This window comes from Siphateles boraxobius, unplaced genomic scaffold, assembly GCF_051911475.1.
Source record: "Siphateles boraxobius isolate OS27281-9 unplaced genomic scaffold, OSU_SipBor_1 3, whole genome shotgun sequence".
Lineage (NCBI taxonomy): Eukaryota > Metazoa > Chordata > Actinopteri > Cypriniformes > Leuciscidae > Siphateles > Siphateles boraxobius.
This window is the reverse complement of record NW_027508919.1, coordinates 5,067,735-5,086,935: the sequence shown is the minus strand read 5'-3', so window position 1 is coordinate 5,086,935 and position 19,201 is coordinate 5,067,735. Positions and strand designations below refer to the sequence as shown.

General features: G+C 35.6%; 1 protein-coding gene across 1 annotated transcript in view; it reads left to right on the top strand.

The window, feature by feature from the left end:
* The first annotated feature begins 1,688 nt into the window (after positions 1–1,688).
* The window catches only part of b4galt1l (DP-Gal:betaGlcNAc beta 1,4- galactosyltransferase, polypeptide 1, like), a 29,275-nt gene continuing 11,762 nt past the window's right edge, over positions 1,689–19,201 (top strand). Inside the window, exons 1-2 of the mRNA XM_077247541.1 lie at positions 1,689–5,686; positions 7,698–7,933. Of these exons, the coding sequence (XP_077103656.1) occupies positions 5,404–5,686; positions 7,698–7,933 (519 nt within the window). The 5' untranslated portion in view covers positions 1,689–5,403. The remainder of the gene's footprint in view (positions 5,687–7,697; positions 7,934–19,201) is intronic.

Genomic DNA, 19,201 nt, shown 5'->3' with positions numbered 1-19,201 from the left:
TGACTAAATGTGTGTTCAAAGTGAAGGGAACCTAACAGGTTTAGCTTAATGTGCCAAATTAAAACTGTTATAGGTAAGATTTTAGAATTTAATGTTACATTTGTATTTTGTTTCTTTAAGCTATTTTTACACAAAGATATTAAGAGCATATAGGTCCCAGCCAAGAACAGGGAATAAAGTAGACCTTGATGCCAGGGCCCCCTGAGGACGTGTGTGTTGGAGTCACAGTGAACTTGTGAGAAGCATTCTGCATGGGGAAAACATGATATCATGAGGATCTGAAAGGTTTAAAGATGAAAATCAAGGTTAGCCGATTTACCATCTGAAACATCATTACAGTTTTTCCATTTCAGTCAAACACAATCTCCACAGCAACAAACCTCAAACTGTCACCTCAAAATCCAATATTTTAGTCAATAACGTCTTTCATCACTTTTGTCGGAATCAAACTTTGGCCTCAGATGACTCACAAAGCCTAAAAAATACACAGACTACTTTCCAGATATCAATTAATAGCTTTGCTTGCAACAAAAACCTCTTATTGGGATTCAGGAATGATTTTACAACATAAATGAAAGAGTGCATATGCTACAGTAAAATACAACAAAGAGCTTTTAATAAATTACTTTTCATTGAAAAGCACTAGAAAAGAAAAGTTCACATACCAAAGAACTGAATATGAACTTATGCAACACAATACAGTATACTGTGAAATACAGTAAAAATGTATAAATTCAGCATCCCCTGCACCTTTGGCCAGATATCATTACAGTATACTGTGTAGGCTATAAAAGTTTCTTGGTCTTCTGACAAAAGTCTTTCTCTATATATCTCCCTTAGGCAGTCATCACTCAGTATATACTGTATATATAAAGGCTATATAGACAGTATATATACATTTTTTTATTACTATTTTTTAAACTTGGCTATAAATTTGACAATCACAAGTTTGAGGGTGTACATATGCTACAGTTTACTGTAGTGAAATTTGCCTCATTGAAGTACTGTTCATGTGTACTGTAATCACAGGCTAGTAGTTATTATCCTGAGATTCTAATCATCAGTTTTGCTATTTAAAGTTTTTTTAAATTGCTTAACACAATTTCTGAAACTATATGGCTACATTTCTCGAAACAAAACATGCACACAACATGCAAAACATCCCACATCTCTTGCAAAAACAAACACTTCATTCAAAACTAGCTTAACTCTTCAAAAAATTGTGTTTTTGAACAGTAATTCTACACGTAACCATCTAATGATTATATAAACGTCAAAAACACACGGATGTGAACAATGTAAAACACTACTATTTTGTCTTTTGTTTGTTCAGTGTGCAGTGAAGTGCACAGGAGTTTGTCGTATGTGCACAAATACACACAGTTACTGTGTGTAACCGCCCAGTGGCGGTTCTAGACCATTTCAACTGGGGGGGCCAAGCGGGGGCCAGTTGTACTGTTAGAGGGGCCAGTTACATTTAGACCTTATTGTTGTCATATCATTTTCTGCACTGGCATTAACAGGAAAAATACCATGTTTATAATCATTCAACAATGTATTTGCATTTCCATTATATTTTTACGTTTGCATTACATATTCAGTATTAGTCACAGTAACTGTAATTGACATGATGTCCTTCTTTCTCTTTATTTTGGTGAGAACTATAGAGCAAAAGCAATGGGGACCAAGAAGCTTATTAATTCATTTACTGAAAATAACTGACTTGCTAGGTAACTGTCTAACCGTTTACAGGTTACTGCACACTTTTTAAAGTCAAATTGAAGGCTTTTGAAGAAATCATAATTCATACCGTACATTAGGGGTGTGGAATATTGACAAAAATATATCTCAATATTTACAATGTTTTGTTGATAATTAGATGATATTTTACTGATTGTGTTTTTGTGCTGGTGACATGGCCGGTTTAGGCCTGTTGTTGACAGCAGACTCACAAAGATATTCATATTTTTTAATATTCTATGCAGTGGTCAGTTAACAGCAGGGACCGAAATTAATTTTTTAATTAATTTAATTTGCCAGCTTAAATCGATTTCCAGGGGCATTTTCACCTATATATGGACATTCTTTCTAAACTTATTTAGAGTTATGAATCACCTTTTATGTCAAATACTAACATTCAAATTATACAGTAATTATACTTATTTATACAATAATACTTGATTATACAATAATTATACAGTACCACTGTTACCAGTCAAATTAATTAATTTAATCAAAATCCATGTTTGCAGTGCAGTCTAGAGGTGACACAGAAGCGGCATTAATATATTTACACTCCATTTACAATTGCATAAATAAAGCTATGAGATTTTTTTTAAAATCAATATTTAAACATGAAATGATTTCTAATTTTAACGTTTTAATTAAAGGGTACTTTAAATATGAAACTAAAACCGCCAGTAGGCGGCGGAAAGTCACAGAAGTGAGTTGAGGGATTCATTCATTCAACCGATTTGTTCAAACGGCTGATTCATTCGGGAAAGCAGCAAGTGATCAAAACGCGGATTTCAGTCAATAAATCATCGCTGTCTGTTGCATTGAGACTCTGCTACGGTTTCATTTTGAAATTCTAGTCGGCGAAATAAAGGGAAAACAAAAAATATTGACAATATTGTGTCTAAAAAGTAACTCATGTTAACTTATTGTTGATTTAACTGTTGTATAACATCAATATCACAGTTGCAATTGTGCACGGGAAAACGGCACTCTTGCTGATTTGATATTCTAATATAAGAACATAATATGATATAAATATAAGACATAGGCCTACCAATGAACCGCACACAGCAGTGAAAGAACCATAGACAAATGCGATGTCAGCTCACAGTGCCTCGTACATAGTTAAAACAATGATTACAATATTTGAATAGACAATACACATCGCACACCCGATACGCACATACAGAATGAACTTGCAACTGACCAGCTTTCTCCTTCTCTCCTCTCTCGCGTGCAGGAGACAGACGTTATTCTGCCGCGATTCCCGCGAATGTGATGCGAATTGTCACGTGAACAAGCAAATCCACAAAGATAGAATAATAAAAAAAAAAATATGCATACAACGATAACAAAGATAGCAAAAAACAGTTTTGTAAACATTATTTCATACTCCACATTTAGGGGGGCCACAAGGGGGCCAAGCTTGTTGTCACAGGGGCACGGGCCCCCCCTCTAGAACCGCCACTGAATGCACAGTTGATCACAGTTATTGAACTGAAATAAAACAACACTGAACTGACTTCAGCTGAATAATGACACTATTGACATGTATAACTGCTTTTCAGGAGAATTTGAATTTGTTACTATTTTGTGAAGCCACTTTGAAACAATCTGAATTGTATAAAGCTCTATAAACATAAAGGTGACTTGACTTGTATGCATATTCAGTAAATTTTTACAAAATAAACAGAAATGCAAGGGTGAATAATGTATTTGTTTTGATTTCTAAGTGATCAAAGGTTTTTTTGTGGCATTTAAATTGCAGTGTTTTCTAAATTAAACACAAGAGCTGTTATAGTTTTGCATGATGTGTCTAAGGTAAAAAAAAATGTGTTTAGAGTTCTGCGAAAAGTACTGTGCTTGCATTTCTGCAGACGAAAAAATTAGTTCACATTGTGACACTTTAAGGTTATTATATGTTTCTGTTTTCTTTTGCGTAGAATTTTTGCAGAAATAATTATGAAAATTGGAATGTAAGTAAAAACAGGTGAAATGTGTGAAACGTTTTGAGAAATATGATAGGCCTATATATATATATTATATGTTTTGATAAAACTGAATGAGTAGTCTAGAAATTGTGACTAATGAATCAGTTATAGTGTGTTACTTAGCAATCGGGGAAAACTGTAAGAAAGTTTTGCTCATGCCGTTGTATTTCACATTTATGGTGTTATATTCCTTTTAGACCACAAGGCTCCGCTGAACATCTACGTGAGAAGCGCTTACCATTCAACATACGTAGATGACCATTCAAAAAGAAAGAGAGAAAGTATCTCACACACGAGTGACCAATTATATTGTCATCACTTGGTCATCACCATTCATTTTTTTATTACCAATTTATTCTCACTGATAATATTTATGTGCTTTTGAGTTTGAAGAGGTTGTGAAGATTTTATTTTACTTTTACTTTTTCATGGCTGGTGTAAATAGTCACATGACCAGAACTGTTGAGTTTGCCTGTCTGAAAGATAATGCCAGTGCCCGAAAGCATGCAAAGTGCTGATACAAAAACAACTACCAAATTTTGTACTGTGTATGTAAAATTGTAAAGGGTCTATAATTAATCTATCATGAAAATTGCTCTGTCTCATTTTATGCATCGTTTAATCAATTATTGGGTTACCTTATTAACATTAGTGGATGTCGGGCAAATTTCGATGTAGTATTTCAGTGTATTTCCTACTGGTGTCACAAAGAAAGCATTTTACTGGGCTGTCCCAGGAGTAAAATAAGTATGCTGGGAATGAAATGGAATTAATTGCGATGAGCAAAACATTCTAAATTGAACCGCTCAGGGCGTGCTTTTATTTTGAAGCTGGGGGTTTTCCCGCTGTAGCTGGCTTCATTTGATGACGCAACTAGCTCTTTCGCTGATCTACAAGTCATAATCAACAACAAATCCCTCAGCAGAGTCTCTAGAGATCAAACTGAGCTGAGCGCATATCAACCGATCTAAAAGCTATATGCGACGCGTTACTTCACCGACTGGCTTGGAATCTGTCCGGAAACTTTTCGCCATCTCCCTTGCGATATCATTATCGCGGATTACTCTGGCACGGAGATTTATCATGTAAAACAGTGGGAATCTGGAGATTTTGTGGGTTTCTAGGAAGATGTCGTCGGCTGGCGTTTAACTTTATCTGGAGTTTTACTTCTGTCTTCGTGCCGTCAAGTCAAGTCATAATTTACTCCTATAAACTTTATTTTAAACGGACTTATTTTTTTCATACACGCTTAAACGTCAACCATGACCGGGACTGAAGTTCAAGTTTCGTTTTTTTAGTAGTTTTACGTGCCAACGTTGACGTTTTAATTGTTGAAAATAACGTTAAGCCAAATGTAGCGGTTCCCGTGTTATTAACGTTAACGTTAAGTTAGCTGAGAACTGAGCTAAGCTGTTGAATTATTTAAAATCGGGTGTAATCGGTTCGTGAGACGTTCGTATAAATAAGCATTATATTACATTGTATTTTATTTTTTATAATTAAAACAGTATGTGATAGGGGGTTTAACTTGTAATAGAGTATATAAATAGTTATATGTTCACAAAGCCCAGGAAGTGGGAAAAATATAGGAAGTGACTGGGTTAGATTGTAAATAGCTTTTTTTCTTGTTTTCTTTTTAAAATATATATTCAAAAGCATATCCAGGATTTCTACAATGCCGGATGCAGTTGGGAATTTCAGTCTTTTGCACAGGACTTGCTCTCTGGTGGTTGTGCTGTGTTTCCTTCACATCTCTGTTACTCTCATATATTATATGAGAAATTCAGATTCAAGGCAAACCTTCGTACAAAATCAGCAAACCCCTCAGATCCACAGAAAACTGACCGAACAGAAAGTTTCCACCGAGGAGATCAGACTGAACAGACTGACATCTGTTACGAATATCACAGAAACTGAGAGAAAGCTGGAAACATGCCCTGACAATCCACCTCGCTTGGGTGAGTTGCCGTTTCAAATATCTATCTATCTATCTATCTATCTATCTATCTATCTATCTATCTATCTATCTATCTATCTATCTATCTATCTATCTATCTATCTATCTATCTATCTATCTATCTTATCTGTCTGTCTGTCTGTCTGTCTGTCTGTCTGTCTGTCTATCAATCATATTTATATTTATAATAACGTAATAAATATTTTGGAATATATTATATGCTATTGTTTATTTAGAATATATATCTTCAATAAAAACGGATGACGATGATTTTCAGCATCATTACTCCGGTCTTCAGTGTCACATGATCCTTCAGCAATTATTCTTGCTGATGTACTGCTTAAAAAATATTTCTCGTCATCAATTTTGAATCAATTTTTGTTGCTTAATATTTTTGTGGAATCCATGATTCAAACACATTTCAAATTGTTACACTAGCATTCAAAATGAAGTCAGATTTAAAAGAAAAAGATAGTTTTATTCCCAAGGATGCTATAAAATGAACAAAAATATCTATGCATAGTGCTACAAAACATTACTAAAAATAAATGCTGTTCTATTGAAATTTCTATTCATCAATTAATCCTCGAGCATAAGGGTCTTCTTTCAAACATATACAATAATCTTAATGATTCCAAACTTTTCACTAGTATACATAACGTTTAATGCCACTTCTAACTATGTTAATGCACATTTAATTATTGATAAGTTAAAAATATATATAATACTAGTTGATGTTAGCATGAATTAATATAGCTGGTGTTAACTAGTCTTCTCATTTTTTCTGTTAAGTTGGTTGAGTCTTCTAGACATTTGAAAATTAAGCCTATTTAAAGGAACATTCATTGTTTTTGTATCATGAGGCTGTTTTCATGACAAATACAAGTGTAAATTAGGTTTAATTTTCAAAATATACATTTTGTGTTTTAGTTAAGTTGAGTTTAGTTGTTCAAAATACAATATTGGCTGGTTTAGCTGGTTTAGTCTCTCTCTCTCTCTCTCTCTCTCTCTCTCTCTCTCTCTCTCTCTCTCTCTCTCTCTCTCTCTCTCTCTCTCTCTCTCTCTCTCTCTCTCTCACTCACACACTTCTTTTTAACCAGAATCCACCTACAATTCTGCTGGTCTTTTATTAATCAACTCAGTTTAGTATTTCTGAGAATCTTGTGTTTGTTATAAATTATGTGACCTGTCACTTTGTCTTCCCTCAATCCAGATTCCAAAAACAAAATCATGTTTTTACAGCTGTCGAGTCTCTGGATGTTAACATTTTACCCCTCTGTGTTTAATTTTTTTTAATCAATTTCTTGTCTCTTGCATACGTGCCACTCGGTAGTTTTCACGTTATCTACTGATGCTGATGAATTGGCTTCCCTGAAGCTCTGTGTCGTAATGGAAAAATTGGCTGAGAAGCATTGTGTCTGTTATTTTGTCCTTGCTGGCTATCTTTCTCTTTTGTCAGACAACATTGACACTGCTGCTGCTTGTAACAACAGTAGTATGATAATGTAATCGGATATCCCCATAGTGCAATGAGTAAGAATGAGTTCTCTAAGGTGACATGGTTTACTTTAAGACACAATAGTGCTTGGTTGGTTTGTAATGGTTGAAGTTATCCAGTCACAATATTGTTGTTAAAGGGATAGTTCACTCAAAAATGAAAATTCTGTCATTCTTTACTCACCCTCGTGTTGTTCTATGTTGTTTCTTTCTTCTGTTGAACACAAAAGAAGATATTTTGAAGAATGTTGGTAACCAGACAGTTGACGGTAGCCATTGACTTCCATCGTAGGAAAAAAAAATACAATGGAAGTCAATGGCTACTGTCAACTTTCTGGTTACCAACATTCTTCACAATATCTCAACAGAAGAAATTCTTACAGGTATGGAACAACTTGAGGGTGAGTGGCTAAATTATGACAGAACTTTCATTTTTTGGCGAACTCTCCTTGTAGAAAATAAGATTTATTTAGTCTCCATAATAAAGCATGTCATTTGTGCATCGGTTCTTCTAGTGGGTCCACTCCGGGTTGAGTTCTCTGACCCAGTCACCCTAGACCTCGTGAGGTCAGAGAACACTGTCTTGCAGCCCGGCGGGCGATTTAAACCCACAGACTGCATCGCCCAGCAGAAGGTGGCATTGATCATCCCTTTCAGGAACCGTGACGAGCACCTGAAGTACTGGCTGTATTATCTGCACCCAATCCTACAGCGTCAGCAACTGGACTATGGCGTCTACGTCATCAATCAGGTTTGTCTTTTAACCAGTGGAATAAAATCTTTGACCTGTTAGCTCCTACAAATGCTTTATCTGCAAGCACACAAAGGTTCAAAGGCCTGTGGTACAGTCTGATGTTATCATTGAGTCAGAGATCAAATACCTCGTTTGTCGAAATACATTTCCTTTTAAACAATTTTCACTTAGAAATTGCCTGCACATTTCACAAATACTTACGAAGAAACGGCAAGTAATACAAAGAACAACTAAAATAGTATTTTCTTTTAAAACAAACTCCTATAATGTGTAGGCATTTATGTCTGATCGGATGCAAGTGTTGTGGCTACACCCATTGCTCTTTTAAGCTCTTTTAAGAAGATGCATAAAATTCCAAGAGCTTTGTTTGTAAATGTCATCTGATTGGAAATGATGGCTTTGATAAAGCAAGGCAAACATCAACAGGCGCTTAACTTTATTTAAATCCTCTTATCACTTTGAAAGTAAACTGTATCTTGAAAAATAAGGCCTGCGGTTGAACACACCAACACTTTGCTCTGTTTGTTACCACTTACCAGTAATGATGAGTTTCTCTTAAAGCTGTGTTTAACATCACTCACTCCTTTAAATGGCATTGTCTACTCCCTTTTGTAAATTGTGGAATGTAAACTCTTTGTTACACAGGCGTGCCGGGGCATGAAGTTTGGCATGTGTTTTGCTAAGTGAGCTCTTTTCTCAAAGTCCTCATTTGTCTCTCATTGGCCAGTTAGAGAAATGTAGCTTAGAGTATTATGTTGTAAAAACGAGTTTAACAGCAAGACCCAGATGTGCGCGTTTGTGTTGATTTTGTAGATTTTACATTTCTTTACATTTTGTAAATAAAATAAAATAAATTAATTAAAATTTTGCACAGATGATTCTCAACTTTGATTTCACTACTACAGCAAAAACTAATATCCAAATGAGCACTTTAAAATATATATATATATATATATATATATATATATATATATATATATATATATATATATATATATATATTAAATTATTTAAAAAATGCCAGGTAAACTCCAGGTATGCAAAGTAAAAAATGCCAGGTAAAAAATGCCTGTAAACCATAGTTTATTTCATGAATACATTATCTAAATTCCAGAAATAAAAAAAACTATTATGTTAATTGGTGTAATACATGTATATTACTTATTTGAGGTATGTAAGGTGGGCAAGCTCTCTGGTAATTAAAATTCTCATTGACTGATACTTCAGTAAGCTATTAGTCAAATAGGCCTTGTCACATTTATGATATTCATTTAGTTACTTAAATATATAGGCCTACTGGGGGTGGGGTATGGTTTCAGTTTCAGGGTTTCATTTCTCTGTAGGCGCATTTCTGTAATGTAGAAGATTGTTGTACATTACAGAAAAATAAATATTAAACCATAATAATGAGCCTTTAAAATATAAATTATGCAATCAAACTTAAAGCTTACTGCAGCGCACTGGCATAAGTAATTAAGTAAAAAAAAAAGCAGAAAGGAGACTGTCTGAACGTTTTAATAATTTATTAAAATACTAGTGTTTGCTGAGTCAGTGGTCGGCTGCAAAAATGCTTGATGTTGACGATGCTGACTCGTAGGGCTTCCCCCTTATAGTGGACTAAATGTTAGTCGACGAGAAGAGGCTAGATTTAATTAGTCCGTTAGTTGCATAAAAAAAAACTCCACAGGTCCATGAGGGATAGATCGTTAACGGCGGTTCCTTGTGGTAATTAATTCCTTGTCTGGCATCCAAAAGTTCGGATTTCATCCATCAATCTCAAATATGGCTTATCATTTAAAACATGTAAGTTGCAACTTTACCTGACCGATCGCTCTTACATTAACCCAGATAAATGTGCGCATATCCTGGTGTTTGTGCGGAGTGTGGAAGTATAGCACGCTTACTACATGACATGGAGGCACCGGCGCGAACATTTGCATTTTTTCTACTTAAAATACTCCGTCATTTTTGGTAATACATAATTCGAAACTGTAAAGGGTAGAAACTTTTATTTGTGTACGCTTACAATAACAACAAAATTTTAAATAACAAACAGGGCGCTCATTCTGCCGTCTCCCTGTACAGCAGTGCTTCACATAATTGAACTGAAACTCCACATATACTTGCCTCACATACATAAGAAATATAGGCCATGTCCATATAGGGCTGGACAATTTTGGCTAAAATCATAATCGCGTTAAATCAAACAAGTTACCTCGATTACGATTATTGAACGATTATTTAAAAAAAAAAATTAATGTCACTGGCAAGGCTCATACTGTAATGTTCACAGTTATTTTATTCTAATGAAAGAGTGCATAATCCTATCTTTGTGATTCTAAAATAAGGAAACCCGCACAGATAGATTTTAATGCTTATTTATTAAATATTTCAAACAATTGAATCAAACAAAGCATACAATGCTTGAAATAAAAACGTCTTATAAAAAAGTCAAGTTTTAATGTAAAAATAAAGTTTCTTAAAAATGTAGAAAATAAAGAACTTTTAAAAATAGTTATTTTTGTAAACAAAATAAATTATTGTAAATATTGCCATCTTAAAATTAAAATATAACTTGTATAAAACTAAAAAACTAATCCTTTTCACATTGTGTAGCATTTGTAAATGCTTGTGTTATCGAAACCTGCTTTGTGGAGGCACTTGTTGCTGGGCGTTTGTCAGTCTCTCTCTTTTTTCGCGTGTTTCTTTGGTACCGGCGGCTCCTGTTGCTGAGTTGACTCAGTGTTTGAGTTCCCTTTCACACAGAGATTCCGGAAAATACACGGATAAAGTCACCCGGGATTTGACCCGGGTTCGTTTGACTTTGGTTCATTCACACTGCCAGTGGTTTTCCGGAATCAGAGAGTGTGTTCACACACAACCAGTAAAGACACGTGACATGTCTCAGCGGCGTCTATAGTTTGCTTATGAGCTGCGATTTCTCTCTCTCGCACTTGTGCATTTTTTTTCTCCGATTCGATCATAAACGAGCGCATTACGTACCGTTTCACGCTGGCGAACGATCCCGGCTTAAGTGCCATCATTACGACACGGCATTGATTACGGCTTTTGTTCACACAGCACGCGTTCCGGGGCTGAACACGGCAATGTTACTACGTCCCCAACCTGGCATCGATCCCAGGTCGTGTTTGCGTTCACACAGAAGGTGTTTGTTCTGGCAATTTCCCGGGATCAGCGCGCTGTGTGAAAGGGGCTCATGTTGCTGCAATGTTGCAGACTGGACGGGGCGGAGTTACGTGACTAGACACGCGGTAATATGTTTTAAGTGGAAAGTACATAGAGTACCGAAGTTATGACGTCACTTTGTAGGACAACTCGGAAGCTAGCGGCGCATGGGTTCCCTCGATCGAAAAGCTATGCATTTTCCCCATAGACTTTTGGAAAATAGCAAAAAATAAGATCTGTGTTCAACAAAGAGTTGTGAAATGTATCCGGATTAATGTAGATGTAGCCATAGAAAGCTTGAAATGTCTACTTAAATGAACCAATTTAATTAAAAACAAATATTCTGATTATGTAGTCCGTATGAAGGGTGCATTTCTCTGTAAAGGTGCGGCCAATAGTTTAATAGTTTGCAGCCAACACTGAAACTATTAATGTCTCCTTGTGTTTTTTTCGACACATTCACAATCATTACTTTTGCCGGTGTTTTTATGTGCGCTTGACCGGAAAATAGGCATATTCCACCCCACAGTTAAGTAGTTAAATTCATATAAACGTGCGATTAGTTGACTAATGGCTTAAATGAATGACTACAAGTCAAAAATCTTTGGTCGGGGGCAGCCCTACTGACTCATCTCTCCACAGTATAGTGAATACGCCTATAGAGAAAGGCAGGTTTGGATCTTCGGCTAATATTAACGCACATTTATCTAGGTTTAAGTTAGAGAGAGCGGCCATGTAAAGTGACTAACATTAGGCTATAGTAACGTGTTTCAAATAATAAACCATGTTTGAGGTTGATGAATGATAGGTGAGCATTTGGATTCTCTGCCTGACATAATTACCACCTGAACCAGCTGTGTTAATGATCTGTCCATCACAGATTGTTTGACTTTGCCAATTCCTCTGGTATTTTTAGTTTTTTTTGTTTAATGAGAAACTGACTAATAAAAATGTGGTTGACTAAGCCTTTTCTCGTCGACTAACGTTTGGTCGACTATTAGGGCGTGGCCCTACTTTTGATATCCTTACATTGAGGGAGGCATCCCATGTACACTTACATTTAGTATTTTAGCAGAGGCTTTTATCCAAAGCAACTTACAAATGAGGAACATCGGAAGCCATTTTTGCAATACACAGTGCCAAACTTTATGGGAAAGAGTAGAACAGAAGCTCCTATATATTCAGATTAAGTGGATATTTATTGGATGGTATTTTATTTATTTTTTTATCGACCAAATCATTTACTTTTGATCACCATAATCTTAAATATCTGGTTGCATCCTTGAGTTTGGGAATTCTTCAGCTATTCTGGAAGAAAGTGCAGCTTATCAATGCTAAACCAAGGTATATTACACAGTAGTTCCTCAGACTGTGGTAGAGACCACTGCTGTTTGAGGTTGAGCGTCCTTTACAAAAAAAATTTGAACTGCCTGTTGTTGTCATATCAGTAAATGCTCATGACATTACTGACTGGAACGAGGTCGGCCGGAGTGCTTCGGTTCTTGTCTCTTTTATTTGGGACTCACAGAGAACAGATGCCTTCATTGAATCCATTTCAAACAGTCAGCTATCAGTGGTTTGGGAAAGTTCCAAGTAAATGAAAAAAGTAATGTGTGTCATTCTGTGCGGGCTTCACTAAAAGCATCCTAAAGCACTTTCCAAGAAGGTCTTGGACCTGTCTGCGGTCTTCTCTAAGTGTTCTCTCAAGTGTTATGTGATTGTTCTTTCTAATTATTCTCTTGCTCTGTTTGCCACCCCTTTCTTTTCTCTGCACCTTTCATTTCTTTTTCACCCTTCTATACTACATTCCTTCCCTTGTTCCTCTTCAAACCAAACCCCTCTTATGCACGTCAGAGGCCCTTGCACTCGGGAAAAGGTGAGACGTCTGCTTGCTCTTTCTCTGGCCAAACACACTACTCTTCACTGGCTGCGTCTGACGAATGGTAATGTTGGCTTCTTGATTATCTGTTTTCTCTTTTCATCCTTGTTTTCAATCTTTTAATTTCCTCATTTACCATGGATGCCAGTTCTGTGCCAAAAATAGCTATGTTTTGTATTGCGAAAGAGTAATTTGATCACATTATCTCATTCTTTTGGAAGACTGGTGACTTTTTAAAATGGGGCTTTTTATTTATTTTCTTCTTTATCTGTTTATCTATGATGAAAGTAATATTCATTTAAAAACGACTGTTTTTTTGTCGAACATAAAACAAAATTATTGAATGAAAAAGAACGAGTAATTAAGTACGTAATTTTTCTTTTAATTGATTAGCCTGTATTTATTTTCTTTGCTGTAAAGCAAGCCCTGCTGACCTTTCCTGTCTGTCTTGTCTCTCCTATCCATCTATTCTATATGAACAATGAAACTCTTCTTCACTTTCAGTTTGTGTTTGGGTTCCTCAAGAGTCTTAATCCTTCTTTTTGAGTCTACTTTTTTTTTTTTTTTTTTTTTTTTTTTTTTTTTTGTGTAAAACCCTCAAATTTGAATGAATCCTCCAGTGACGCATTACAGGCGGACAATCAGATCTGAGTGTTGACATGTGAGAACACTACATTATGTTGACTGAAAAGATGGCTGTAGAATAGGACAATCTGGTTCTTTAAAGTGGAGACTCCCTCTGAATGCACGGGCCACATCTTCTAAATCAATCATGGATGTCTTCTGCTCCACTAGAACAAGCACACCTCAGTTCGTTCAGGGCAGCTCGTTTGAGTTTCCTGTGTGTTATAAAAGAGAATATGGCTACTGTCTGTTGGGAGCACAGGAGGTTAACAGATAGCTCTGCACCCCTGAGGCTCCACCGTCATTAAATTTCATTCCACAAGCTCAAGTGCTGCCTTAATGCTCTTCAGATGAAGAAAAGGTGGACTCTAGACAGGGATCGCATCCATTAATCATGAGTAGAAGGCCCAAAGCCAGCGAAAAGTCACCTTGGAATTTGAAATTTCGACTCTTCAGGATGGTCTTTACAAAAATGTATCATGGTAACCATAGTTTATAAAAATTTATATTTATAATTAATATGATCTTCTACAACCACAGTTCGTAGAAGTTTTCAAAATCCTTGTCTTTTTGTTTATCTTATTTTATAATTTTTTTAAAATAGCAGCAGTAGCAAATACAACATTAGTTTTATTTTAGTGACAATAACTAGGATGTTTTGGCTGAAACTGATTACATAGTCCATTTTTGTTAACTACTAATTCATTATTTATCATCATCAACCATGGTGTTCTTTTCTGTCGAGCGAGGAATTATGTGAATTTCATGTCGTCTTCCACACAAAGGCTAAAAAAGTAGTTTTAATCTAATAAAACGTTTTACCCAGTAGAACTAATTGTTTTATTCAGTTATATAGCAATATAATATACCAATATTACTGTAAAACTTAACTGTAAATCTACAGGTAGCTTCTAACAGTATTATAATATATTTTCTTAAAAACGTATCATTCTGTATCTTTTACAGAATTTCTGTAAATATACAGCAGTTTTCTGTTTTCAGCCCGTTTCATTCGTAATACAGTATCATACTGTAGAGGCATTGATTTATGGGAATTTTTTTCCCAAGTCCAAGTTTCTAGGACAATAAAATACATGTTAACATTTCTCCCAACGCGATACGTGTTTTATGTCTACTATTCTACATTTTAATAACATGTTGTATAAACAAAAAGCATAGGAATGTTTGTTTGAAGTGCTGCTTTTTATTAGAAGGGGTGTGGCACTAGGGGCGTCCAACATAAATTTGGCCTAGGGCCTCTAAATGTCTAGAACCGGCCCTGACTCTGACACTAGGGCTATTAAGAGTCGAGGAATCAACTTTTTTGGAGTCGACTTCCAATCACTAATTTTGCGCCAGAATAATCAAAACATTTGTGCCTGTGTTGAGGATAAATGGAAAGTGGAGCGTGAGAAGAAGGATAAACGATTGTTCATCTGTGTATATGGTAAGTCAATCTTTATCTAGAGCTTTTCGGTCTCGTGTCTACTTTTTCGTGATTGGTTTGACCTTGGAACGTAATTTTTTTTTAACGCATTTCATTTGCACTTTTGCACTACGGCTTACTCTGTTCTCAACGCAATCACGGAATAACATTGATCTTTCACGGCAAATTAACATGCATTATACAACCTGCCTTGGAAACGGTTAGTAACTGTTGGCAATTGTTTTCTGTCATTTCAGGCTCAATCATCTGATGCAGATCCAGTGTTAATGTAAGTGATGTGCTTAATTTCACAATTTGCGTCACCAGGTCGTCATATAATATATATATATATATATATATATATATATATATATATATATATATATACATGCAGCAGAAAGGAGCAGCAACTGGCTGTGGTTGAGACGGAAAGATTCTAGCTGGCTGTGTACAGGCCGCCATGCTACGGTTTCGCAGAATTCTTGAAAACTTGAAGAGTCTGTTGGTTTATTTGTATAGGTTGTATAGTATTTACAGTCATTATGTTCCTGTGTATATTGCGTGAATGACGGGTGGTTGGGCAGATATTGTGTTTTGCGGTAGGTGGTATGCCATACGGAACCGTTGCAACTGAAACTGCATATTAACGCACCAGTGGGGCTCGACAGCCTTAGTCAAACAGGTTAGCGCGTATGGTTGGGTTGCGGAGAGATTGTGAGATTGTGGTTAGGTCTCAGCAGCAGGAGGGATGTAGAGGTCAGTAAGATGGGCTGAGTTGAGTGGGGGACGTAGGGGGGTGACTCTGGGACGCCAGAGTCACTGTCGAGCCCTCTTGAGGTGTCGTGGGCTAGTCGACGAATCACTGAGGACGGAAGGTGCCCACTTGAAGACCCCAGAGATGTCCCCTACTCAGCTAAATCCAGACGGTTGTCATGGGGGGACCGCACTGTGGTTGCAGCCGTTGTGTGTGCTGATGCGTGTTAACACTAGACAGAAGGAGATTTACATCACCATATGGAAAGAAGCGTAAATTGATGGAGAAGCATAGGTTACTGTAAAGCTATGTCTTAGTTGGTGCTTATCTTGGCGAAAGCCGAGTACAAATCAGCATGAAGTTTTAACATCTACTCTCGTTCTCGTGTAATGGAAATCATTATATATATATATATATATATATATATATATATTAGAGGTGGGCATAGATTAATTTTTTTAATCTAGATTAATCTCACTGGAATCTTGGAATTAATCTAGATTAATCTAGATTAAAATGGCTCATTTGAATTCTGCCGAAGGCATTCAGAATATGTGTGCTACCCAAATAATGACTAAAAGTAAGTCTTTGAGAATAGTTCGCCTCGCGTAGGGATGTGAATTTCTGCCAAAAATGCCATTCGACAATAGAGGAGCAAAAGTCGAATATCGGTCAAAAAAATTTAAAAAATAAAATAAATCAATAAAACGCACAATTACAATGACAGAAAGGTATGCCAATTTCATCTTGAGCGATTTCTCATCAAACAAACTTTATTAATTGAACAAGTAACATGTTTTCGTCGTTTTTTTTAACATAGTAGGCTAATTGGAAGAAGAAGAAAAAATAAGCACGACGTAGCTCCGTTTTTGCATAGCCAAACCAGATGCTCGTTAGATCAAAAAATATCTGACGATTCATGCTACCCATCGAGATGTGCTACTTACTGGTTATGCGCATGTGCAGACTAATTTTTCTTCTGCTTACCACGCCCATAAATCTATGCATCCTTACTGTGGAGACTTGTAGGAAACTTTGACAGGTCAAAGATGAATATTTGATGATAATTTTTACTTTTCACACCGTTTTAAAAATAAAAACAGTACAGTATACTGTACTCTTAACTTTGAATTTTATTATAATTGTATTTCATATAATAATGTCATTTTTACTTGTTATATCAAACATACACATACACCCATACACCTACCCTGATTTAAATTTAATAACGATGTTAACTTTGAATTTTATTATAATTGTATTTCATATAATAATGTCATTTTTACTTGTTATATCAAACATACACATACACCCATACACCTACCCTGATTTAAATTTAATAACGATGTCATAATATTGTGAGATTTACACAATTATGGAAACCATAGAGAATGAATCAACATTCTCTGTTATCGATTCGCGCTCGGGTAGCATTTTTTTGCGAAGGAAGCACAAATCGACAGACTCTGCTATCGATTCGCGCTACGGTAGCATTTTTCGACAAGGCAGCACAAATCGTCAGAACACCGGCAATAGCCTCCTCCTTTTTAAACAAATTAGTTTCAATAAATGTAAACTATTCGTGTGACTATGGCCCTGCGCAATACACACACATTACCGCGGGATGGCGGGTGTTCATTTCATAAACTGTACACAATGGTAGCTTATTTATTTTGTAGCCTATAAATTAATGTATATGTCCAACGGATAATTTCATACTTTTTAGTAGTGCTATCGTGGCGTAATAATCTATTTGGTTGTAAAATGTATTACCTGAATGAAATGAAATCGAATGTATCGTCCTGTGGAATCATTCATTCACAGACAGCTTATGAAGATGTTCAACTAATAAAGATCTTCATCGCTGACAAAAATATGATGCATTTGCAGATTTGCTTTCACTAGACTAAACTGTAGCTCTTGATGTTCTTAAATCTTCCTGTTACGACTCCGTGTCGAGTGTGATTGAACGCGCTTCAGAGTTCAGACGATTCAGTGCGTGAGGAACTGAACAGAACTGATTCGCGAACCGATTTAGACAGATCTGCCAACTTGTTTGATGAAGTCTTTGAACAGAATCGACCCAAAAGAGTGATTCATTTGTAAATTGAGCATCGCTCATGCCCATAAAAAAGATATACACCTTGTGTCCCTGACAGGAAAATACCCTGCTGCGCGATTTGCGCGAAAATATAATGATATTCGAAAAAGCTATTTTATGATCCCAACCCAACTTTGAGAATAGATTAACAGCGATATTTTTTTTATCGCCCGATAAAAGTCTCAGGTTAACGCAGCACGTTAACGCAGATAACGGCCCACCACTAATATATATATATATATATATATATATATATATATACTATATATATATACACAGTATTTTTATATTTGTTTTATAATGTTTTTCTTTGCTTTTCTGCCCTCTAGGCACTTTGACATCAACTCTGAAAATGGGTCAAGAACCAAGAATGGGATAGTGACTTCCAAGACTGGCAACATTGTCCAAAAAAGAGCAGTATTGTTCATTGATAACTGTTAACTGCACTTTAAATGTTTTTAAATATTGACATTTCAGCTTATGTGTTCATAAAAGGCAATTTTCTGCTTTTTTCCTTTAAAAATAAAGGTTTTAAACATAACAAAAGCATGACATTTTTATTTACTGAATGACAAATGTAATATAAGTACAGTTTGAAAACCAGGAATTACAGTATTCCCCTGTATAAATGCAATGAATTGCTGTAGAAAGTGTAATACTGTAAAATACATAATATTACAGCAGGATACTATATTTGGTAATAACAGTAATATACTTTAAATGCTTTCAGTTGTAGTCCTGTTAAAAATGCAGTAAGTGGCTGGCAACCCAGCTGCCACTATTTTACTGTAAATTTACATGAAAGGTTTTTACAGTACTTATATTATGTTGTTTAATAATGGTATTTTAAATCAATAATGTTTCACTTTATTTTTAAACGGCATGTATTTGTTATTGTTGATTACTTTTAAATGATGAATAACTTTCAAAACCTGCACAAGTATACTATAAATAATTTTCCCAGAAATGATTTGTTTTGAGTATCGGTTTAATCAGACAAGTACAGATCAAATGACAATAACATTGCTCTACTGGACGTTCAGGAAATATACGCTTGACAAGCTTGTTTGTCTGTAGTTTCATTTGTCTCCTGCCACCTAAAGCATATTGTGAAAGGTTAAACTGATACCTTCCTTACAGCAAGCAATTAAGTACTGATATCATCAGTTTAAACAGACACACCTGCTCTAGCAAAGAGTGTAGGGATGCTCATATTGACTGTTTAACCGTTAAAAGTAAACATTTTAACCGATTAATACTACAAGTTAAACGGTTTAAAAGTTAAAAGTTTTTTT